At 38.7% G+C, this 24,882-nt stretch overlaps 1 protein-coding gene across 1 annotated transcript in view; it reads right to left on the reverse strand.

The window, feature by feature from the left end:
* Window positions 1-24,882, reverse strand: part of NKAIN2 (sodium/potassium transporting ATPase interacting 2) — a 437,604-nt gene that overhangs the window by 143,331 nt on the left and 269,391 nt on the right. The window contains exon 2 of the mRNA XM_068551153.1: window positions 2,675-2,875. Coding sequence (XP_068407254.1) covers window positions 2,675-2,842 — 168 coding nt within the window. The 5' untranslated portion in view covers window positions 2,843-2,875. The remainder of the gene's footprint in view (window positions 1-2,674; window positions 2,876-24,882) is intronic.

Below are 24,882 nucleotides of genomic sequence, written 5' to 3' on the forward strand. Positions count from 1 at the left end.
GAAAGACAGGCTGAGTGAAGGTGGAGAAAAAGAGCTAGAGAGATTTGGAGTTAAGAGCAGTAGCTGGGACAGCAGCGGTTTATGAAAGCAGATCTAAGCCAGATATTCTGGAAGAGAGGGCAGCTTCAAAGGCTGGTGAAAACAAAGAGAGGTGTGGGAGTTTAGCTGACTTCACAAAAAGCAGGATGGAATTAAGACGCCAAGGTGATGCCATAAATGGCACAAACGTATTCTCTGTGTACCACATTCCCAAAGTGTGCCTGTCTGCCCCAGGTTTGTACCCTGAGGAACCACGCCCATTTCTGATTATGACAGCCTCAAGGTCAGAGATGCTGTCATTTGTTTCTCTAGATGCCAGCAGGGGACATGCACTCAGGAAGTGTTCACCGGACTGGACGGAACTAAACATTGGATTGCCAGGAAGATGATTTGGGTAACACGAAAAGGGGAGAAGCAGAGATTGGAGCCACAATTTCACCCCTGAAACATGCCAGCAGAAGTGATCAGGATGACTATAGGAACATTTAGTGGGAAGGCTTCCAATAACTAGGTGGAGCAAATTGTTCAAGATAAGCCCCATTTTGGTTTGCATTCTAAAATTCTAGTTAAGATGTGCTAAGTTTTCTGCATAGCAAATGCTTTCACCCCAAGGCCAACTAGACAATAACAAGCCCAAAGACAAAGTGTGTTGAAACTTTTCCGAAAAACTGGCTTGGGTATCTGTTGCTGACTTACTCTCTCAGGTGATCCAGTCAGCATAGTAAAAGAACTACCCCAGGAAGAAGAACAGGTGGAAAGGGGAGAGGTACGGATGCCACATCCTGTGATGGCCTGCTCAAACGATTGCTCCACTCAACGGGGGGCAATGCAGACAGGAGAAGTGAGAGCCAGTAGCTTGATATATTGGTCACATCTGCTCTTAGGGACACTTCATCCATCTTCTTTGCACTCTAGCCACTTTGCCTTTACAGATGGTTTTTCCTTATGTAAAAATATTTTTTCTTTGGGCAGTATGACAGACTCAACACATGCTTCCATGTCCAAATGTATTTCTTTAGCAAATTATCTGCAAGCCAAAATTTTATGTGGGGTTTAATAAATCTGTGAATATAGTTTATACTTACACACATTAATTCAAATAACTCTCTAAAATAGTCACATATACCTATCCATGCACACAGACTATATGTTTACATCATCCCTGATGCATAAGTGGAAGTTTTCCAAAAATTCTGGGTACAGTAGAAAGAGGGAGTTCCAAGGAAGGAATATTATCTCTAAAACTCCTCTCTAACACATATATGAAGGCATTTAATCTGTCGCCAAATACCAGAAATACTTTACTTTTCCCATGTGAGAATGAATACTTCACCTAAATGAATTTTAAACAGTGAAATGACTACTTCCATCCCATCAAATCTATCTTTACTTAAAAATAATCAAAATGAACAGTTTTAGAGTTTCAGACTATTAGAGAAGGTTTTTTATTTTTGTTTTTTTAATTAAGAAGTGCTTCAGCTTGGACATATTCAAGGGAGATCACTCAGTGCTTGAGCCAAGAACATAATTCAAATATTGTGGAAATAATTTATGCTATTCTTCAAATATTTACAGTTCTCCCTCCTTCCTGACCAATTTGTGATTGTGTAGGACTGTGTGTCTAGTTCTGGACAATGAACTAGGAGCAATGATGAGCTTCTCCTCCCAAGGAGGAGCATTTTTGTGCCAATGTAGACACTCCAGATCTATCCTTGCTCTCTGGCATGGCAACCCGTGATGACTGAGATAGTGGCTGTGCCCCTAGCCTTGTTTCCTTAGTGACAGTGATTGGTAAAACTTCCTGCCGACCCATGAGAATAAACCTTTGTGGTTTTTAGTCACAGAGACTTGGGAAGTGTTTACTAGCACAGCGTACAAAGCCCATTGTGATTATGTATGTGTGTGTATGTATATGTTTATATACATATATTCCTCATTTAAAAAAATCTAATAACTATACATTAGTTACATAACCTAATACACACACTCACATAGTTTCTTTTTAAATTCCAGAAGAATTTTATGTGAACCAATTGGTGCCATTCTACCCAGAACATTTTATTTGAGAATAAAATAAAGAAATAAGAAAATATACGTAGCTCTGCACATACACAATCTGTAATAAATAAATGGAGACATGTATAATAAAGTTGCCTTAACTTTATGAATCCCACAGAAGTATGCATTTAGCTTTAGTGAAAGTTCTTCAACAACAAAGGAGTTATTTATAATTCCAACTGCCTTCTTGTAGAGGGAGGGTTCTTCATTGGCATAATACTATGAAAAATAGGGGCATGATAGTCTAGAAGTGGAATTTATAGAAAAGCTGAATTGTTTTGCAAAAGGTGGGGGGGGGGGTGATAAAAAGAGATGGATGGTACCTAGGGGAAATCTAAGAAGCAGCTAGGGCAAAGGGAGAGGGGAATTCCCAGAGTTAGCAGCACAGCCAGAAAGAAGCACTCGGTCCACAGCACAGCCGGGTTTAACCTGACAAATCCCTGTTAAAAGTGGCACTGATTAGGAAAAAGCACAGAGCCACATTTTACCCACGGGTTGCAACTGTGTGCACTGAGTTTGCACAGAAATAAAACGGTTCCGGAAACACTAGAAGGAGTGGTTGGCTGTCAACACTTACTGCGAGGACAATCTGGAGGGAACTGTGAGCCACTTCTATGTACTGGTACTCCAGAAAACACCCTGAGACCGTGATGTAGCGATGGTCTTCTGGGGCCCAGTCTGGGGCAGGTGTCACTGATGTCACCGTACATCCCGGTCCATTCTCCATCCACCAAGATCGGTGCATTGAAATATTAAAAGTCAGGATAAGGTCTGTTTCCTGCAAGAAGGCAATTTATAAGGATGAGAATTACTTCGTAAATGTTAAGTTCGCTTATTCGGACTGACTTGCTTTTGAGTTTCCCATTTTGAAATGTGGATTTTTTTCCCCTCCCCTTGCTGTATTTCATAGGCAGAAAGGTAGCATCTAAAGTCAGACTGTCAGTTCCACCTGAAAATTATGTCTATCGATTTCATTTATGAAGGTTTGCCTGACTGCAGTGATACAAATAAAAATACTTATTAGTAGAATTGTCAGACTTACATTGTTACACTGAGAAGTCTTAGCTTTTAGGGCTTGTAAATATTACAAAGGGAGTGTTTTAAACTATTTTTATCAAGTGCAGTTCATCTTCAGTCTGCTATTTTCCTCTCCCTGAGAATATTTACCTTTTTCACATTTTAAATGTTAAAACTGTACATCAGTTTGGAAAAATTTAACACAATAATGTGGTTAGTGGTTAAAATAAGTGAGAACTTTACTTAATAAAACACATTATTTCTTGTCCCCCCCCCCCACTTATTATTATTTTAAAAAATCAGGACCTTTTCAATCTTGCCAACTCCTAATATAAAATTGGTCACAATACTTCTTAGAAAATATCATCAGCAAATTATTGCAGGGTGAAAATAGTTAAGTCAACAACTCTTTAGATGAGGTTCAGCATGTTAGGTGATGTGCAGCTACAAATGGAATGATGGTAGTTTCTGCACTAGCGACCTTGAAATCACATACACAAATGTGGAGCTGTCAATAGCACAGGGACGAATGTTGTTTTCCAGGAAGAGAATGCATCAGACACATCCTAGTATTCAGCAAGTCATGGGGGAAGATTCTAACAGAGAGGATCAATGGTGGAAAAGGAATTATTTCAGTCTCAGTGGTAGAACCTCAAGATAATAGATGCCAACTACTGTCACGCCAAAATGAGGTACCAGATTGACCAGGCAGATCCTGCATAGGGAATATTAAGATATAGTCACTTAAACTGAACATATGAAAGGGCTGAGCATAAGTGATCAGGGAATTTGGAGACTGGAAAGAGCATTCCTTTGGAGAGAGCTATGTTATGAGTCTCGTCATCTCCATAAAGTGGTGGTAAGGGAGGGGGTAAGGTCTCTTCTCTTCAAGCCTGTTGAGAAAGGCTTCAAAGTATCCCTTGGAACCTGGGAGATACAGCAAACTGGTTTCTGACTCAGGCAGAATAAATCTCAAAATAAAGCCTGTGGCTGGAGCTACCTGCTAAGTGGCCAAAAGTGTCTGTTTTTTATTGCATTAGTTGATTTTTGAATAGTGAACCAGTCTAGTATAAATCCCACTTGGTTGCGGTGTGTAATTATTTTTGTACATTGTTGAATTCATTTTGTTTGAAAACATTTTGTTAGGATACTTGCATCTATATTTGTAAAAAGTAGTGTTATTTTCCTGTATTGTCTTTGGTTTTGGCATTAGGTTAATGCCACCTCATAGAATCAGGTAGTTTTCCGTCTGTTTCTGTCTTCTGGAAGAGATTGCAGAAAATTGGAATAATTTCTTTCTTAAATGCTTGGTGGAATTCACCAGTGAACCCATCTGGGCTTGGTGCTTTTTGTTTTGAAAAGTTATTAATTGAGATATATATATATATATCAATTGATTCAATTTATTTAATAGATATAGGCGTATTCAAATTTCTTCTTGTGTGAGTTTTGGCAGGTTGTGACTTTAAAGAAATGTGTCCATTTCACCTAGGTAATCAAATTTGTGGGCATGGAGTTCAGCTCTGTACTGAAGTCTGTCTTCTCTACTACAGCAGCTAAAATAAAATTTATCTTGCCACTTTTAACAAGTTTCCAGTGCAATTTTTTTCTTAACAGCTCTCATGTCTTTCTCTTACCTGGTTTGCTCTCTTATTTCACAGAGTACATAATTCACTACTTTCTTAAGAATAGGTGAATGATTTTAAGTCTGAAGTGTTTTTACCCTACTTTTATATTAATTGACTGATATTTTGGTTGGATATGTGCTTCTTGGTTGAAAATCTTCTCTCAGAACTGGGTGGCCGTTTCTCCATTATCTTCTAATTTCCATTTTTACAGTTAAGAAATCTGATATCATTTTGTTCCCTGTAATTTTTTATGTAACCTGTTTTCTTTCTTTTGGTTTCTTGCATTTTTTTTTTTAAATGTGATGATCCTTTTATTTATTTATTTATTTATCCATTTATTTATGGCTGTGTTGGGTGTTCGTTTCTGTGCAAGGGCTCTCTCTAGTTACGGCAAGTGGGGGCCACTCTTCATCGCGGTGCGCCGGCCTCTCACTATTGCGGCCTCTCTTGTTGCGGAGCACAAGCTCCAGACACGCAGGCTCAGTAATTGTGGCTCACGGGCCTAGCTGCTCCGTGGCATGTGGGATCTTCCCAGACCAGGGCTCGATCCCGTGTCCCCTGCACCGGCAGGCAGACTCTCAACCACTGCGCCACCAGGGAAGCCCCACATCTTTTTGTTTTAAACAGTGAAATATTTCAAAAACATCAAAAAGTATAGAGGATATTATAATAATACCATTATACCCACCACTCAGTTTCATTAAATCTTATGTTATATTTGCTTAAAGTCATTTTTTAAATAAAATTTTATACATATAAATGATGCTTCCTCTGTAGTCTTCCAAAATATGATTTCCCCCCTCTCTCTCCACAGATAGTTACTATCATGATTTTGGTGTCATTATTCTCATGAAAGCTTTTTGTAGTTTTACTGGATATTTGCATAGTTATTAATAATATAAAATGCTGGTTTTTTAGGTTTTAAAATATATATATACTCTGTAACTTACTTTGGTTCCAGGTTATATTTTTGAGGTTTATTGATGTAGAAAATCTTTTTAGCTTCAAGTTCTGAAATTCAGTAAAACAGTATCTTGATGAGTTTCTTTTTCACTTAGTTTGTAGAGCATCTGGAGGGACTTTCCATCCAAGAGCGCTTTCCTTCCTTTCTAGAAAACAACCTACATTATATCCTTAATTGTTCCCTCCCCTCTACTCTTTTGTGTTACTGCAGGAAACTCCTATTAGTCAGACATTTGTCTTTCAGGATTGATCTCTTACATTCTTATTTTTTCTTTCATATTGTTCATATCTTATATTTATCTTTACTCTCTTGGAGATTTTCTTTACCAAGTCTTCCCAAACTTATATTGAACTATATCTTTAATTTTTAATATTTGGAACTTTTAAGAGCTAATTCTTCTCTAATTGTTGCTTTTGTATAGTTAATATATTTGAATTGTTTCTTGGCTATAAATTTTCTTATTCTCTGAATACTTATTCTTTTAAAATTGTGTTTCCTACATTGTTTTTGCTTTATCCAAGTTACTTATTTTTACTACATAAGTAAACAGATAAGTAGATAATATTAACAGTAATTATCAAGGATCTACTCTGTGCGATAGGCAGTGTTCCTACCTTTATGAGTGTTCATTTTGGGGTGGGGTAGATGGACAATAAATACATGAACATATCAAAATGTCTGTGTAGTGATTAATATATGCAGAAATATAAGCTCAAGTAAAGAAATAGAATAGCCAAGAACTGGGTGATGGGGAGTGTAACACAATATTAAATATAATAGTAGGAAAAGATGTCTCATTATTTTGTATTTGCACGAGTTCTGAATGAAGTGTAGGAGTAAAGAGAGCAGATACGGGGAAAAGCATTCCAAGCAGAGGGAACAGCCAGTGGGAACGCCTGAATAGTTTCTATTATGTTTATTTTTGCCCCTGACTTTCTTGTTGGAGCTGTTTCTTAGAAGTCTTTCACAAAAGTTGTCCTTTCATACCAAAGAGAAACTAAAACTTGATTGGCAGTTTGTCATGCATTAGTGGGCTGATCAGCTGGTATCCTTCACATATGATGACTGAGCAGGGCCTTCCACATGCTAGGTCTGTAGGGATTGGTAGGATTTGTTCTGGGTCTTCCACTTTACTTATGGGGTACACATCAGACCACAGCCTCCTTGGGCTGAACTGGGGAGGAGCTGATGCCCTTGCTACATAATATGCAGGCTTTTTTTTTCAGCATACAGTATTTAATTTAATGCTCATGTATTCAGAAACTTAACTCATGCCTGCCTGTGCTTCAAGAGTCTTAACCAGTCCAGAGGAGAAGCCTCGTTGCATAGACTAAAGGAAGCGCCTCAGGGCAGTCTAGCTGCCCCTTGAATAGATTATTCAGTTCATTCGCATTTTCAATCCTGTACCTCACATACACCTTCCACTTCTAAATCCTGACTTTTCCAAGTGTTTTATGGGTCAAATCTGTACACTGGAACCCACTGCATGATCATAAGTTTTAGGTTTTTCCATTTTGCTATGTCACTTGCTAATCCTCTGTCTATTTTCTGTCTTCCAAAAACTGTTGACACTTCTTGTCCGTTCTCTTTTTACTGTGTTATCATTTTTTTATTCTTTAATACCACTTGGTAGAGTTTCAGGATGAAATGTAAGTAAGTACATATATTCAACCAGTGATCATTAACTGGAAAGTTTCTGGCATTATCTTACATTCTTATTTATTTTCTTGTGGATATTTAAACAAAAGGTCTCTGTGTAAGCATAAAATAAGGCACACATAAGCATGTGTGCCTTATTTTAAGCACAAAATATAAATTCCTGCTTGTAAAATAGACAACAGAAAGGTCTCCTTAAGTCCCCTTAAGTGCAACAGAAATTCCTGAGTATGACCTTCTCCATGCATAATCAATAGGTTATTTAATTCCCATATATTTTGTAATTTTGAGTTCAAAATTATAAGGACTTTTGAGACAAAGAATAAGTCTTGATAGCACAAAATAAGGCATAAAACCACAAACCAAATCTTGTATATTATCAATGAATTCACACTGAAAAGGATACAAGATAGGCTCAGAATTGTAAGATTAAAAAACTTTTATATCTAAAAAGACTTTAATAATTATATGTTCAGAGTAGTATAGTGTAATTTGTATCAATATATTTATTCATCTCTCTTAGTAACTCTTCAAAAAGTTCAGATTAAAGGACCCCATTATTGGTCATGTCATTTTTCAAAATAGCAGGGTCTGATATATTACATGGAAGCTGTTATCAGCATTAAAAAGTTGTTTCTGATGGGGTTGTATGTATTCAGGGCAACACAAGAAGCCTAATTGCTCAACAAATAATAAGCATTTGATAATTTTAAAAAGACGGTTGAAAAGTAAATGAGAAAATGATACTAGTAATGTCTGAGAATTTCAACAAAAAACTACAATTTACTTTCACAATTTATGGCATTTGCTGCATAATCTATTCTAATAGTAAACAATCAATTCGATATTGCAAAGATTAGAAGGTGGAGGTAAGAGTGAGACGCTTTCAGTTGCAGTTTAAAAAATCTGAAATATTTTCTTAAATTTCTGGAGTTTTCTATTACTTAGTTCTTCTTTTGAAATAATAATATTAAAAATTGATACTCTCGCCTTTATGGATTGCTTAGTATCTGAAAGTCTAGAAACTATGCTTCTTAGTAAATGGCATTAGGTTATAGTTATCAGTATAGTTACTAACAAATATTAATTATTCATATACCATATGCAAAACACTCTACCAGGCCATGACGATGAGAAGAGATGTAAGATGCAATCTCTAACATTACAGGACTTATTGTCTCTTTTGGAGGGCAAGGTATAGAGATAAAATGTAACAATAAAAGGAAGCATTTGATAAGCACCTAATGAGAGGTGTGGACAATCTGTGTCTGGGAACTCGGAGGGTGTGATGCCTGTGGACTCTGGTGGGGCAGCCTCTTAGAGATGGGAAATCTAGCTGGGGTTTAAAATAAGAGCCAGGTTAGATAGGTCCACAGCCTGGGGGGAAAAGACCATTTTAACTGGCGTGGACCAAATAATCAAAATTGTAGAGCTAAGAATACTCGTGTATTTAAGGACAAGTAAGTAGCCTTATTTTTATGAGATGAGACTTTTTAAGAAGGAGTAGTGTGTAAAATCACTTCAGAAAGATAAGTTGAGGACAGTTTGGGGAGTGACTTAAATGCCAAACCAAACATCCTGGCTTATTGAAAGATTTTTGATCAGGGACAGGACATTGGCTCTATCAAACATGAACAGAGATATATTACAGAAAACATAATCAAGTCTCCTGTAGGATTGGGGTGGACAGTGCAGGAAACATGTGGTGAGACCAGTACAGGTGCTGTGTTAAAAATAGTCACGATGGAGGTGATCACACAGATGCTATAAAATCCAAATACTTCATCTTAATCACCCTAGACTATTCTGCTGAGTTCCCTAAGTGTCCAGGGAGGTGGGACCAGGATCACCTCAGAGTAATACTTTATATTATTTTAATACTCTCAGAGTAAGAATGGGAACAAGTCAACATTACATTAAAACATACTTCTGGTGCTGATATTAGAGGAATGCCAAGCAAGCACATTGAATGGTAAGAAGCAAACTTTAACAACAATAAAAATACTCTGGAAGGTCAAAATATTTATATTAATAAAAGCATATGTATTTAGACATTGGGACTAAGAGAAGTAGTTAGAAAACCCTGTGATTGAATGGCATCCTTAATTAGCTGAGGATGCAGGAGTTGGGATAGTGAGGAAGGCTATATTTGACACCAAGAATCACTTATTCTCAATGAACTCTTTTTTTTTTTTTTTACAACCACATATACACTGAGTTAAAGTTTATAAGATCATCAGAAAGCACTGTGTTATATCTCATTGCCAATATCTATATGTGGATACTAATTCATAGGAAATTCTGAAAAATTCTTTGAAATTATAATCATTCACAGCTTATTTCCAGCTGGTGAACTTAATATTCTAACCTTAAACATAGCTGTTTTCTTCTGTTAATACATGCTTAAATCTATGCAAACCTGCTCACACATATAAAAACCCTAATGCCAAATTTATCCTGGTAACACAAGAATTAGTGAAAGCAAATCATATTGTTCAAGATGCCAGGAAGAAGGAGCTAAGAAAATACGGTTTTGAGAAGATAACCAAAATTACAAATGCACTTTATTTGACAAGTTGAATGAATGTTGCATATACAGGAATGCAGCCTAGAACATAAGGAAGTTCATATCTACCAACCTCAAAATCCAAAGATGTAATTCATCCTACTATATGATAAACTTAAGAAAAGTAGATGGAACATCAAAAATATACTTGTGCCCCTACTTTCTTCTAGAATCCTCAACTATGGGTAACTTTGGGATTTGGCTGATTATGGATCATAATTCAATATGGCACCATAGGTAGTGTTAACTCCAGTTCCTGGCTCCTGTCTTCAGTTATTCAAGGAAAAATCAAGAAAATATTTCTGTGAGCATGCAAAACATTACAACCATTCCTCTAAAATCAATGAGGAAAATCTGATATTTGGATTTATAAAATCTAGTTTTAAAAACAAAACGTGTTTCTTCCCACTATGTGGAAAGATTCACTAAAGATTTAGTACAAAATGTTTCAAGTTCATTGCTATTACATGTTTTCATTGTTTCTTGCCTGAAAACAGGTTTCTCATGTCTATGTTGCAACAAAGGCCATTATTTCACTTTTCTAAGTCTTATCCTAATTGCCTCCTTAGTCCAGATAAATGTTTTATGTTATTCTACAACTGGTCTGCATCCTGAGCATTGTTGCAAAAATTACATTTTAATGAAATCCTCCTCAATACTTCTTATTAACATCCTGCATTTATCTCTGTATTTAAATTAATATTTTGGGCTACCCCTTCTAAGCTTTTCCTGATTAATTCCATTCCTTTTTTGAGATCATAATGTTATAACTGGTGTGTATGTGTGCGCGCGCGCGCGCGCGTGTGTGTGTGTGTGTGTATATATATATAAGTTATCTTGGTCCATTGTTTTCTTCTTGTGGGAAAGGGATATGTTAAGCCCCAATATCGTCACTGTTTCTGCTCAAGAAATGCGTATTAACTCTCAGCTAGAGAAGAAAGTCTGCGTTGGGAATACAAAGAATTTTGTTTCAAGGTGATCCTTGTAATGTTCTGAAAGAGCTGTATGGAAGGAAGGAAGAGGAGGGAGGGAGGGAGGGAAAGGAAAGGAAAGATTGAAAGGAAAAGAAAGAAAGAATTCAGTAAGGAAGCTGCCGTGCTGTTAAAGTTAATTGAACCTCCAGGCTCAAAAGTCTTGATTATTTTTTTACTTCCAAAGTTAGGACTCATCAGCCATGAGTGGGATCTAAGTTTGGCAAAATGAGTCTTCTCTCTTTCACACCCTTACTAGCATATGCTAGAGGCAGAATTTTCTCAGCTGGTTACAATAATGAAAGATCAACTTCTCACTGACTTTATAGTTTTTGATGTACTGAAACCTCTTCAGGCAGCTTTTCCTGCTGTTTTCTCACTTTCTCATTTGTTCCCACCCTGCAGGTATCTTTTCCCATTTTGTGAGTGTTCCTTTCCCGTCTAAGAGCTTTGAAAAGTGATCTGCATTCCCTCTAGGGACACAGGGATGTAAAGAACAGGTTAGCTATTTCAAGAGAAGATGTTACTGCCATTTTGGCACTCATCTGAAGGCCACCATTTCCTTTGCTTCTAAAGTACATTTATGTGGATTTTTAATTGGCATGGAGGCAGAGGTGCTGATGATACTGAAGGCTTGGTGACATTTCAGGAACACTGAAACGTTCTCCTCAATGGTTCCCCACCATTACTGCCAGTCAGTATCCCACCTATGTGTGCAGCCCACCCCGGTCCTGACACTATCATTTTCCCAAATTTGGAAATGCTGACTTGGATAGTATCTTCGCTTGCCTCCAAAGATTTTAACTTGTGAATAGAGTTGAATTGGGAGCCCAATCACATTTTGATCCATACTTCAAAATGTCTCTTAGTTAAATTTATTACCAGAAATGCTAATAAAGCTTTATGTCCTTTCCTTTTTTCATTCATTCTCTGGGAGAGAATAATTCATGGGAATATGACCCAAAATGGTAGCAAGATGGAGATAAGCCAAGCGTTAATGTCACTGATGCTGGACTTTAGAGAGCCATCTTTCAGTTATTGAGAAGGACCATAACTAGAGATGCAATGAAATACTAATTAACAGAAAATTTCTCTGTAAGACCTCTTAAATCTTTTCATTTTGAAGATAAGTGTATCTGTTAGTCCATTATAAATTCTTCAACTTACTGTTAAGTTTGAGAAAATATATATACTGCAAAAAGAAAGGAAATAAAACTTTTGTATTTATTACCTAGACTATGCCTCAAGGACACTTAGAAGGAGAGATTATTATCCTTATGTAACAGAAGAAAAAATGAGGCTGAGAGTGCATATATAACTGCATCAGTTATTTTTATTAAGGATGAAACTAGGTTTCAAACCTATTTTTTGTCTGAATGCATGCCTTCCCACTAAACCTTGCTGCCTCTTAAGGAAATTCTCTTGGCCACCTAATCAATCATTGCCAAAACACCGTATTTGGTATTCTTTAAGAGGATGTTCTAGAATAAAAAACAGTGGACTCATAATTCATACAATTTATTTTAAAAATTTCTAAATGCTGTTCAGAAACCTACACAGCACTATAAAAGACGTGGACGTGTCCTCTTTGGTGGTTTGCTAATGCTAATCCAAAATTCATTGTACCCTGAATTTACAGTAGAGGTATATTAGCCATGCATTTAGATGAAGGAGCTTTTAAAGATATTTTAGTTGTACTTTATTCTCATGAGAGATTTTTTTTAAGTGGTAAGATTTGTCTCTTGTCTTGTTTTATCCTGGCAAGTACATAGATCAATACTGCTTAGAATTTGTGGAGACAAATATAAATAAACCTCTAAGTCTAAATAAAACACCTTTAAGTATATGTACCTATTTCCTTTGGATTGCTTCCAAAGAGCTCTTTGCAGCTTTTGTAATGCACAAGTCCAAGAGGCTACTGGTGGAAAAGTCACTGTCTAGAAGAAAACACTGAGATACAGAAAAATACTCATCATTACTTTTACATAGAAAGAACACTTAGTTCCTCTGTCTCCTTTACAAAGAAGGGATATTCTTCCCCGAAGTGTAAGAGGACACAGAAGTAGACGTTGGGAACACAAATATGGGGAAGAAACAATTCAATAATTTTGTTACAGTGGTGAAAAGGTGAGGATGAAGTGGGGTGGTGGGCAGGACAGTAGTTCATTCTAGAAATGGTGCTGATGTTGCAAGAGCATCAGTCACAGCTCAGTCCTTCTTATTTAAAAGATGTGCTTCCTTCCAACTATTTTTTCCCCTTCACTTGCCTACAGAAAGGCATCATTCTCTATCAAAATATTCTTTTCTATTTATTGACGATTCTCTTCTTAAGAGTACCGAAAATGAATTGAAGTCTTGTGAAAACGAATAGTTTAATAATTCCCCATCCAAAAGTTCATAGCCATAAGCCAAGGGGCCATTTGAATTTACATCTTACACCTTAGCATGTCCATTGTCGTATAATCTTAAGTTATAGGTGGATTTTGTTAAGCTACTTCAATAAAGGAGTAATAAAGTAACCAGCTATTTTCCTGCAGTGGATGTATCAAGAATTGTGTGACATCTAATCTTCTCATTCACCTGAGGGATCTTTTACAGTCTCCTGGTCAGACTGCTTTAGAGTTTGCATCTGAAGACAGACACTGACAAAACTGCATCCTTTGTCCAAGGTACTTGTAGGGTCTAAAAATGATGTCCTGTGAGGAATTTTGAGAGAATTTAGGTTGAATTGTCTGGAAAAGACTAAAAGAGATTCTTAAAATTGCCTTCAAATATTTAAAGAAATATAAAATAATCAGAGGGATCAGACTCATTTATATTTAACTTCAGGGAGAAGCCAAAGATTCAAGCTGATGAGTTTATCTGGGAGGTAAGGCAGACAATCCTCAAAAGATTAGAAATGCTCCCAGAAAGAATGGGTGGTGTTCTGAGTAATGAATTCCTGTAGCTAGTGGTATCCAAGCAAAGGCTGGATGGTCCTTCAAGAGTGAAGGCTACACTCAAAACTTACACAATCTCTTCCCTCAAAATGATTCTGTGATTATATGAGTAGAGAGAAACTAAAGATCATATATGACATGATTATCCATTGCCTAGGTTTATTCAGTACCACTGAAATAGGGGAATGTAAACTTCTGAGTATATCACTCTATCTAGTTCATATGAAATGACTTAGAAAGATAAGCTGTAATTTTAAATCTACCAATGACTAGTTTATGCCCAACTATTAATAATCTGCCTCTATTGATAGCTACTCATGTTAGCTCTTAAATATACTGCACTATGCTGTAGTTGACAATGATTATATATAAATTCTCAGCACCAGGCACTTAGAGAATCTCTTTAGAAGTATCAAAATCACTTAAATACTCTTGTGAAAAGGAGCACTTTTAATAGTTTTTCACTAATCAGTGATTGTTCACAGTTAGAACCAAGAGAATGACTTGAATTTATACAATGAATCTGAAAAAGTTCCTACAAAACTCCAGCAATTTAAGAATTTAATCTAGTTAGAATATCATAAAGGTTCCATTACAGTATATGGCTACATGCGTTTTTTTTTTTTTTTTTTTTTTTGCTTTTTGGGGTTTTTTGAATTAAAAATTCCTTTATTGCTGAAAAATGCTCACCAACACCTGAGCCTTCAAGTTGCAATCATTTTGCAATAGTAACGTCAAAGACCACAGATCACCACAATAAATATCATCATAATGAAAAAGCTTGAAATATTGTGAGAATTACCGAAATGTGACACAGAGACACAAAGTTAGCAAAAATAGTGCCAATAGACTTGCTCGATGCAGGGTTGCCACAAACATTCAATTTGTAAATAACGCAGTATTTGTGAAGCACCGTAAAGCAAAGCACAATAAAACAAGGTGTGCCTGTAATTAAAACCCCTACATGTTTTTGGAGTTTTGTGTCTTACACTTGTGTTCATATTTAAAACAAAATTTTTTCTCAATGTTTTTGTCAAACAGATCCCACTAGACCACCATGTTTGTTTTTCTCAAGTTTGTTTTTCCCCTATGAGACGCTCTCTTCACAAGCAAGGGCACCAATGGCATTTCTTTTTGGTGAGTCTCTTAAAAATACATCAGAGAGAATTTTCAAGCACATATTGTGAGTTGACCCTCTGGGTATTCATGATGTCTCTCATTATCAGCATCAGAACATTATTGTCCTACCCATGGCTAGATGGTTCCTCAACATTGATAAAACTCTACCATGGAATATCATTGACCAACTTTGTTGATCACTGAGCATGTTTTATTAATTTTTATTTTACATTATTCTACTGGGTTTTCTTCTCCGTGTAAACAGGCCTTAGTCTTCACTAGCTCTTTAAAAGCACCATCATCAAGCCCACTTATAATGATTGTCCTTTGCCACACCTGGCCTTGTCTCTCCGCCATGGTTTCAATAGACTCTACTGCAGTGAGCGTGCATCAGAATCACCTGGAGGGCTTCTAGAAACAGGCTGCAGGGTGCTACGCCCACAGTTTCTGATTGGTAGGTTTGGAGCATGGCTGAGAATTTACATTTCCTAACAGGTTCCCAGATGATGCTGATACTGCTGATCTAGGACCTCACTTTGAGACTCAGGGCTCTACCGGCGTGCCTCATACTATTTGCCAATTATCGCAGCTAGAGGCACTTAACTCACACGTCTTGATTCTGCCCCGCCCATGTAGGAAGGAATACAGGCCTTTCATTGGTTCAGTACAACGTAACTTTACCACGGATTTGACGTGGGTAGCAGAGCTGAGCCTTTGCTGAGTTTTCCAGCTCCCACCCTTCAAGCCTTCCTGGATTCCTTGCTGGACACACTATTTCTTCTGAGACTAGGACAGTTGGATTTCCCGTGCTCAGTTCCTTCTGGAAGCTGAAGGTGAGCAGTTAAGTTCACTACCCACATCTGGGAATCTACTTGGTTGCCTTCTGGACATTTGTGACCCTATGCTCACTCTGGCATTTTTGTTTTGCCTGCACTGATTTCTTCCTGTGGCTTGCTGTTAAGACTTTGAAGTTTGCCTTTTCTGTGCCGGTGAGTCTAGCGTCCTAGGTCTGGCATTCCCTGGCCCGACTTCAAATACCCCAGGCTACCTTCGTCTCTGCTTTTCAAATGTCGATTATTTATTCAGTTGAATAACGTTGTTGCTATTCCTGTGGCTGCTGCCTATTCTTTCGCTGTCTTGATTTCTATATGTGTTTCCAGATCCCTCAACCCCAAGCTCCATCTGCCTCATGCTCTGAGACTCAGTGCTGGCTTGGTCTTTTTCCTCTATGAATAATTACTTTTCTGGTAAGATCATGCAAGTTGGCTGGAAGGTTCTAATGTCACCTACACGCATGACTTAGACCCAAGTAAGTCAACTATATCTTTTCCTTTTTAAACCTGTGTCAAGGAGGTCTCTGGGCTTGTTATGCAAAGTGTAGTCTGCGGACCGGTGGCTTTCAGCATTTCGGGGAGCTTGTTAGGAGTGGTGAGCCTCAGGCTCCACCTCAGATGTACTGAGTTAGAATCTGTGTGTAACAGGAGCCCCAGGTGATTTTCATGCACATTGTAAAGAACTGATGTATGGTATAGAGGCTACAGGAGGAACTGCTGCCACCTGAGACTAAATGTGACTCTCAACCTTACCAATCATTACTTTTTCCAACTTCCTTATCACCACTGATGTAATTTTACAAATCTGTGTTGGGTGAGTTTCCCACTGACAATGTGAATTATGACCAACAACCCATGATTCTGCAGGAACCCAGAGTCTCTCTGTGTACATCTCACATTTGTTGTTTCTTGGGATTTCTCTTGCACAAAGCCTTTTCTACTATGTCAGCATACCAAAGGAATATTTCTTCATGCTGTTGGCCATGATCCGATGTGGGCTGAGATGACAGGCAGCCTGAGGGTCCAGGGTGGATGAATACCACTCAAGTTCAACAATAAATTTTAGGTGCTTAATGTAATGCTGGCCCACAGTAGGGGGCCATCCAAACATCTCTCATCAGCATTTATTATGGAGAAGATGTTACCGGTAGATCAGGCTGGGTGAGCTAACTCCACCCCAGAGCTGCTGTGGTGGGTGGGGCCGGCAGGACTGGCCTGCACCGTGACCCATCCCTAAAGGAGCAATGCTTCAGGCAGTGACCAAGTCCACAAGTCAGGTCCAACCATTGCAGCGAGGGGGCTAATAAGACACATACGGAGTGTCAGAGCCTCAGTCGAGACTGCCTACCTTCAGGATAGGGCTACACCCCAAAAGGAAGAAATGGCCATGTTAACCTGGAGACCCAGGTGGACAGGCCCTTATTCATAAGCAGTGCCACAGAAAGAACATGGGTTCTATCAATAGAATCCAAGCTGGGTTTGTGTGACCTTGAGTAACTTTAACCTTGGATGGTCTTCCTAGGCAAATGTCGAGGATTTAATAGAGGACTCAGATAGTAGATGCTTAGTTCAATGGTCGTTACTATTATGTTTATTGTAGGGGGAATCATATTCTTTTTTTTTTTTAATTTTTATTTATTTATTTATTTATGGCTGTGTTGGGTCTTCGTTTCTGTGAGAGGGCTTTCTCTAGTTGCGGCAAGTGGGGGCCACTCTTCATCGCGGTGCGCGGGCCTCTCACTATTGCGGCCTCTCTTGTTGCGGAGCACAGGCTCCAGACGCGCAGGCTCAGTAATTGTGGCTCACAAGCCTAGTTGCTCTGTGGCATGTGGGATCTTCCCAGACCAGGGCTCGAACCCGTGTCCCCCGCATTGGCAGGCAGATTCCCAACCACTGCGCCACCAGGGAAGCCCGGAATCATATTCTTATGTGAGCCTATGGACCTGAGGGCTACTCCAGGTTCTTTGAATTCTGACTGGATTGGTTGGAAGGTTGGGTAGCTAGTGTAGTTCAGGATCCGAGCAGAAGGCAGCATGCGTGCTCAAAGCACAAGTGCTTAGCAGGGTGTATTGGAGGACTTTTATTTTTCCCTTTCCTCTTTTGTTCTCTTCTCTTGTAATTTGATGACTATCTTTAGTGTTGTGTTTGGATTCCTTTTTCTTTTTTGTGTGTATATCAATTATAGATTTTTGGTGTGTGATTACCATGAGGTTTTGGTATAGCAGTCTATATATTTATGTGATTGTTTTAAGTTGCTGATCTTTTAATTTCAAATGCATTCTAAGTATCCTTCATTTGTACTCTTCTCCTTTCACGATTATTTGTTTTGATATTATTTTGATATTTTACATCTAATTGTTCTGTGTGTCCCTTAACTGCTTGTTGTGGATACAGATGATTTTATTACTTTTGTCTTTTAACTTCCCTACCAGTTTGTGTGTGGATGATTTCCTACCTTTACTGTAGGTTTGCCTTTACCCATGAGCTTTCCCATTTCGTAATTTTCTTGTTGCTGGTTGTGGCCTTTTCTTTTCTGCCCAGAGAAGTTCCGTTAGCATTTGTTGTAAAGCTGGTTTGGTGGTGCTGAATTCTTTTAGCTTTTGCTTGTCTGTAAATCTTTTGATTCTCCATCAAATCCTAACGAGAGTCTTGCTGGGTAGAGTATTCTTGGTTGTAAGTTTTTTCCTTTCATCACTTTAAATATATTGTGCCACTCCCTTCTGCCCTGCAGAGTTTCTACTGAAAAATCTGCTGTTAGCCTTATCAGAGTTCCCTTGTATGTTATCTGTTGCTTTTCCCTTGTTGCTTTTAACATTTTCTCTTTAATTTTTGTCAGTTCGATTACTATGTGTCTCGGTGTGTTCCTCCTTGGGTTAACCTGTATGGGACTCTCTCTGCTTCCTGGGCTTGGGTGGCTGTTTCCCATATTAGGGAAGTTTTCAGCTCGGCTTGGGTGACTGTTTCCCATATTAGGGAATTTTTCAGCTCTTATCTCTTCACATATTTTTCTCAGGCCCTTTCTCTCTCTCTTCTCCTTCTGGGACCCCTATAATGTGAATGTTGGTGTGTTTGACGTTGTCCCAGAGGTCTCTTAAACTGTCCTCATTTCTTTTTCCTTTGTTCTGTTCTGCGGTAGCGATTTCCACCAATCTGTCTTCCAGCACATTCATTCTTCTGCCTCATTTGTTCTGCTATTAATTCCTTACAGTATATTTTTCATTTCAGTTATTGTATTCTTCAACTCTGGTGTTCTTTATATTTTCTAACTCTGTTAAATACTTCTTATAACTTCTCACTCTGTGCATCCATTCTTTTCCTGAGTTCTTGGATTATCTTTATGATCATTACTCTGAACTCTTTCTTGGGTAGATTGCCTATCTCCACCTTACTTAGATGTTCTTCCAGGATTTTATCTTGTTCCTTTGTCTGGAGCATATTCCTTTGCCATCTCATTTTCTTTAAATTTCTATTTGTATTTTTATGTCTGTGGTAGGTTGCATTTCTCAACCATAGAGAAGTGGTCCTCTGTAAGGGATGTTCTGTGTGTCCCAGGAGTACAGTCCCCTCCTGTCACTCAAGGGCCAGGGAAGAGCTGTTCCAAGGGTAGCCCCTGACCTGAGTTTACAGACTCAGTCCTGCAGCTGCAGGATTGTAGTTTTCTTGCTTCTGGTGTCTGCCCCCTGCTGGATGAGGTTGGTCTAAGAGGCTTGTGCAGGCTTCCTGGTGGGAGGAGCCGATGCCTGCCCTTTGGTGGGTGGGGCTGGGTCTTGGCCCTCTGGTGGGCAGGCCTATGTCAAGGGGCGTGTCTAGAGGTGGCTGTGGGCTCAGGAAGTCTTTAGGCAGCCTGTTGGCTGATTAGGCAGGGGGAGGGGGGCCCTGTGTTCCTGACTTGTTGGTTTTTTTGGCCTGAGGCTTACCAGCACTAGAGCCTACAGGCTGTTGGGTGGGGCCAGGTGTTGGTGCTTATGACCCAGGCAAGATGTCTGCCTTCAATAAGAGTTCATATAGATGGCACTCTCCAGTATCTCTGCCACGGCCACTGGTGTCCATGTGCCCAGGGTGAGCTATAGCTGCCCCCAACCTCCTCAGGAGACCCTCTAAGACCAGCAGGTAGGTGTGGCCCAGGCTCCTATGAAGTCACTGCTTCTGCCCTGGGTCCTGGTGCACGTGAGACCTTGTGTTTGCCTACCAAGAGTGGAGTCTCTTCTTCCCCCAGTCCTGTGGAGCTCCTGCCCTGCTGGCCTTTCAAGCCAAATGCTCTGGGCCTCCTCCTCCCGATGTCAGACCCCTAGGCTGGGGAGCCTGATATGGGGCTCAGAACTCTCACTCCTGTGGGAGAACTTCTGCCATATAATCTCCAGTTTGTGGGTCGCCCACCTGGGTGGTACGGGATTTGATTAAATAGCAAGTGTGCCCCCTCCTACTGTCTTGTGGTTTCTTCTTTGTGTCTTTGGACGTAGAATATCTTTTTTTGGTAGGTTCCAGTCTTTTTCATTGAAGGCTGTTTAACAGCTAGTTGTGATTCTGGTGTTTTTGTAGGAACAGGTGAGTTCAAGGTCCTTCTACTCCACCGTTTTGTCCCTCCGGGCCCCGCATTCTTTTTTCCCTTAGGTTTCTTGTCATGCCTCTGAGAAGGTCTGAAGCAGACGGGAGGACCTAGGCTTCTGGGCTCTGCCTGACAGTGCAGTTCCAGGGCGGCTTGGGCTCCAGTAGTCTCGGGCGTCCTCATAAGCACTGGGACCAGCTGCGGCGGTGATGAGTGACTCTAGTCTCTCTAGTTTTCAGGGTCAGTAGAAAATGGATGGTTTAAGGTATCTGCATTCCAAGGTTCTCTCTTTTTTTTTCCCCATAGTTCTCCCAGAAATCATGAATTGAACTCTAAGAAAGCAAATTCTTTGGACTGCTTGCATGAAATAGATTTTTGGTCAGTTACAATAGGACAGAATGGAGGAAACTCCTTGCCTGATGGCAGCTTTCCAACAGCCAAATGAAGAGATACACAGGGCGAGGCCCCAAAGAAAGGAGCTTCTGTCCTTGTGGAGTTTGGGGACCTGCATAATGGCATGCGGAAGCATTCTGGTTTCCCAGTCTGGAAGCCTACATGGTTCTGAGTAACTTTGCACTTTAAAAAATTCAGTCACAAAAGAACTGAAATGTATTGTAGATCCTTAGGCTAAATTCAAACCTGACATATCTGACTCCTTTCACTCTAAAATGCAGTAATTAATTTTTCCTGGTGCTACATTGTCACTTAGCATGGATTGAAGCTTTAGTTTTTATTAACTGTATAGTTTGATTTCTCCCTAGTTGAGTCCATGTTAATCATTCTCCATAAAGAGAGATGTATGTGTCTGTCTGACATCACTGAGAATAAGAAAAAAGTAAAGAGTAAAACTATTTCACATTCAGGAAAATTTTGAAAGAGCTCATGTAACTCACTTTTTTTTCTCCTGGTCTAAATTATCCAGGTAACTATGTAATTTCTCTGCTCTGTTTACCAGTGGAAACTAAGATGTCAGGGCTGGTGGGAAAACTAAAAGACGGTGAATAAGAAAATTGAGCTCATGGCCATGGGCATCATTCTCTATATTGCTTTCTCATTCTGTAATACAGAGGAGATAATGAAGATCCGTTTCCAGATAATTGAGTACCAGAGAAATACAGTGGGAATCGTTACCTTGAATGAGGATGAATTTGGTCTTAGTGGTAAAACTCTGTAGGATATTGAAATAATGAGATTTCTGACCATTTGTAATAATTAACCATTTTCATCTGAAGAATCCTACATGTAACTGGAGATTAGCACACGGCTGAGAAACTTTTCCCATCACTTTGAGATACTTCCCTCTACAGCAAAGGACAGTCTTGACGTGCTCTTACAGTATTAGTGCCCAGAACCTGTTCCCTGGCTATTCCACTTTGTCACTTTGTCCATAGGACTCCCCCGGCACCCAATCCTGACCTCTGCCTAAGTGTAAGGAGCCTACATTTGCCTGTATATATTTCTGAACACAATATTGGCTTACCCACCCTGCTCTAACCCTTCTTCTCTAAGCTAACACCTCAGACTCTGCACATAGGGTCACGGTCCCTGCATGACACCTCTTCCGATACTAGCTGTATTCCTGCCTGTATCTTCCCGTCAGCATGGTTTGGATTCAGATCCTGGGTCTGCCGGTCCTTCTGTACCCAGCTGCTTTCTAAGACCCAATGTGCAATGCACATCAGCATAGAACCTAGAGTCTTAATATATTCAGTAACTAATTGGCATAGATGTCTCTTGGATATGGCAAGTATCCAAGAAATACAGCTTCTGAATTGACATTTATTGAGTCAGTATGTTTCATGTACTTATAATGAATGTGGTGAGGTGAGGTCTATCTCTTTATAACTTGGCTTAACCTTTCCTTTTGGCTAAAATGGATAGTATATAATAGTATATTTATATACTATTAGTATAGTAGTATAGTATAGTATAGTATATACTATACTATATACTATTAGTATAATATAAAGTATAGTATAGTACAGTATATATATATATACTATATATATATACTATATATAGTATATATATACTATATATATATAGTATACTATATATAGTATAGTATACTATATACTATTAGTATAATATAAAGTATAGTATAGTATAGTATATATATAGTATATTTCTGGATAGTATATAATTTTTGGGGAATATCTTAATGTTGAAAAAGGTTTTGATGTTTATCGGATTTAAACCATAAACAAAGCCGATAAAGGAAATGAATAAGAAACTTGTGTTCAACTAGATTATGATCCTACATAGGTGTAGCTTCTCTTAAGCTCCAAGGTACTTATTTTCTTCTTCAATGTAAACAGAAAACAGTATTTCTCCTGTGCACAGGGGTAAATTATTCCTTCCCATGGGCCAAAATAAATAAGAAAAAAAAATCTTGATACACTAGTTTTTTGGGGCATAATTTGAGGTGGGAAACAGGATAGAGTATGAATTTGGGGGCTAGTGGAGTCCGAGAAATCATTTCAGAGCCTTCTAGACACAAAAGATAAACTGTCTATCAGTGTCTGAGGAAAATACCTAAATTTTCAAAAGTTAGTTTTTGGGGCAAAAGTCCCCTGAAAGTGGGAGGATTGTTCTGATTGACTTCTGATCCCCTCCCCTCTCAGAATTCTTATCTCCCTGGGGCTTACTTGTTAAACTCAATAAATTAGGAGGAAAGAAAAAGTACTCATCTCCCACTCTACAGGTTTTCAGAGATGAAAAAAAAATTCCATTCATTCCTCCCCAGTGGAAAGGATGGGAGAAATGTACCTCACATGTCTCTCTTTCCTCTCACTGAGCCCCACCACCTCCATGAAGAGTGACTTATTTGATGGGTAAGTTTGGAAAAGGGACTGAGCATGCTCAGTTTGGTCATACCTCTCCTCTTATTTGGAGCCAGCCCATCTGCAGAATGCACGCAATTTTTATAACTCCACAGGATGAAATCAGAGGCCGTGCTATATCTTCTTCGTAGTAATATTCATATGGATATTTCATAAAAATATTCACATTTTTATATTGTTATCCTTTATAAAAATATGCAAGTCAACTGAATTTATGCCTGAAAGCTGAATGATCCTACACTGGAGAATGGGGCATGAATACAGGAGCCCCATGAAAGTATTGGAAAGGAGTCTGTAATACTCAAAAGCCCACTTTTGAGTGGGCTTTTAGTATTATAGTGCCCATAGCCCACTTTTGAGGAATGCTGAGTTTAGGACCCCAAATCCATAACCTATGGTTAGTTGGATTACAAATGTAAATCTTATACTAGACAAGGATCAACAAAACTAGTTAGATCCTGTCTCTTGCCCAGGTAGAATGTAGTACATTCAGATAAAATTAGCTGTATATCATTAAAATATCCATCCCCAAGTTCCTGGGAACCTGAAAGGGCCTGTTTCATGAAAATTAACTAAGATTACAGTTCTTCAAGATAATGAAGGCTATCACTGTGAAGGATAAAATATAAATAAGACATGATTATAGCCTTCAAAGACTGAACAACCTGATACGCAGTCAGTCAAACACAAGAAATTACACCATAAGGTAGAACATGGCTGTCATCTTAGGAAAGATTAGCAAAAACACTTTTGAAGTTAAGGAAGGTCATATCCGGTTGAGCTATCATGAAAGGCTTAATAGAGGAGTTGATATTTTAACTAGGCCTTGAAGAACAGAGAATATTTAAGTAAGAAGGGAATGATGGGCAAAGGTAAAAAGTGAACAAAATAATTTAGAAAGGAAATAAGAAATGGTGAGTTGGTCTATGGGGCTACAGTGGTTTGCTTCTGTATGTGTATGTATGTGATTGTGGGCACAGGTGTGTAAATATGTGTGGGTGTGCACATGCCCCCTGGGACAGTCACTGTGGGAGTAATGAGGCTGTGAGTGGGATGTGCTATAGGAAAGATGAGAATCATAAGACACTAAAGCAGAAATAAGAGGACTACTGGAGCATCCTTTTGAATATGATACCCATAAGTACCTGGGATTTTGAGTTTACACAATCTAGAAAGCCAGCTTGCATGATGGAGTATTTAGACTTGCATTGCATAAAGAAAAGTGATGGATGGAAACTGATATCCGTTGACAACTTTATAGATGTCATCTCATCTCATTATCACTACAGTCCTTTGGAGAGAGCATTCTTACATAGAACGAGGGAAAACGGAAACTAAGTGATTAAGTGACTTGCTAAAGTACAACTAGGACCTGGATTGAACTCATATTTGTCTTACTCCAAAGCTCATGGTTTCCCCCCAATACAAGTGATTTTCAAATTTTAGCTATTTGCACAATATCTTCCTCGGTTTGCCTTATTACTACTTGTACTAGTTTCTTAATATTTTCTTATACTTAACTTATACATAATTTAATTTATTTTGAAAAGGAAATTCATATCACTATTTGATGTGCTGGTTATACTTTCCTAATACAAACGAAAGTTCTTGTATAACATGGCATCCGCTAGCTAGCACATAAAGTATCTTTGTAAAACCTTACGCCCCCAGCCGCAGGGATTCTGGCCTGGCTTAACTCTGAT

Source organism: Eschrichtius robustus, chromosome 9, assembly GCF_028021215.1.
Source record: "Eschrichtius robustus isolate mEscRob2 chromosome 9, mEscRob2.pri, whole genome shotgun sequence".
NCBI classification, from domain to species: domain Eukaryota; kingdom Metazoa; phylum Chordata; class Mammalia; order Artiodactyla; family Eschrichtiidae; genus Eschrichtius; species Eschrichtius robustus.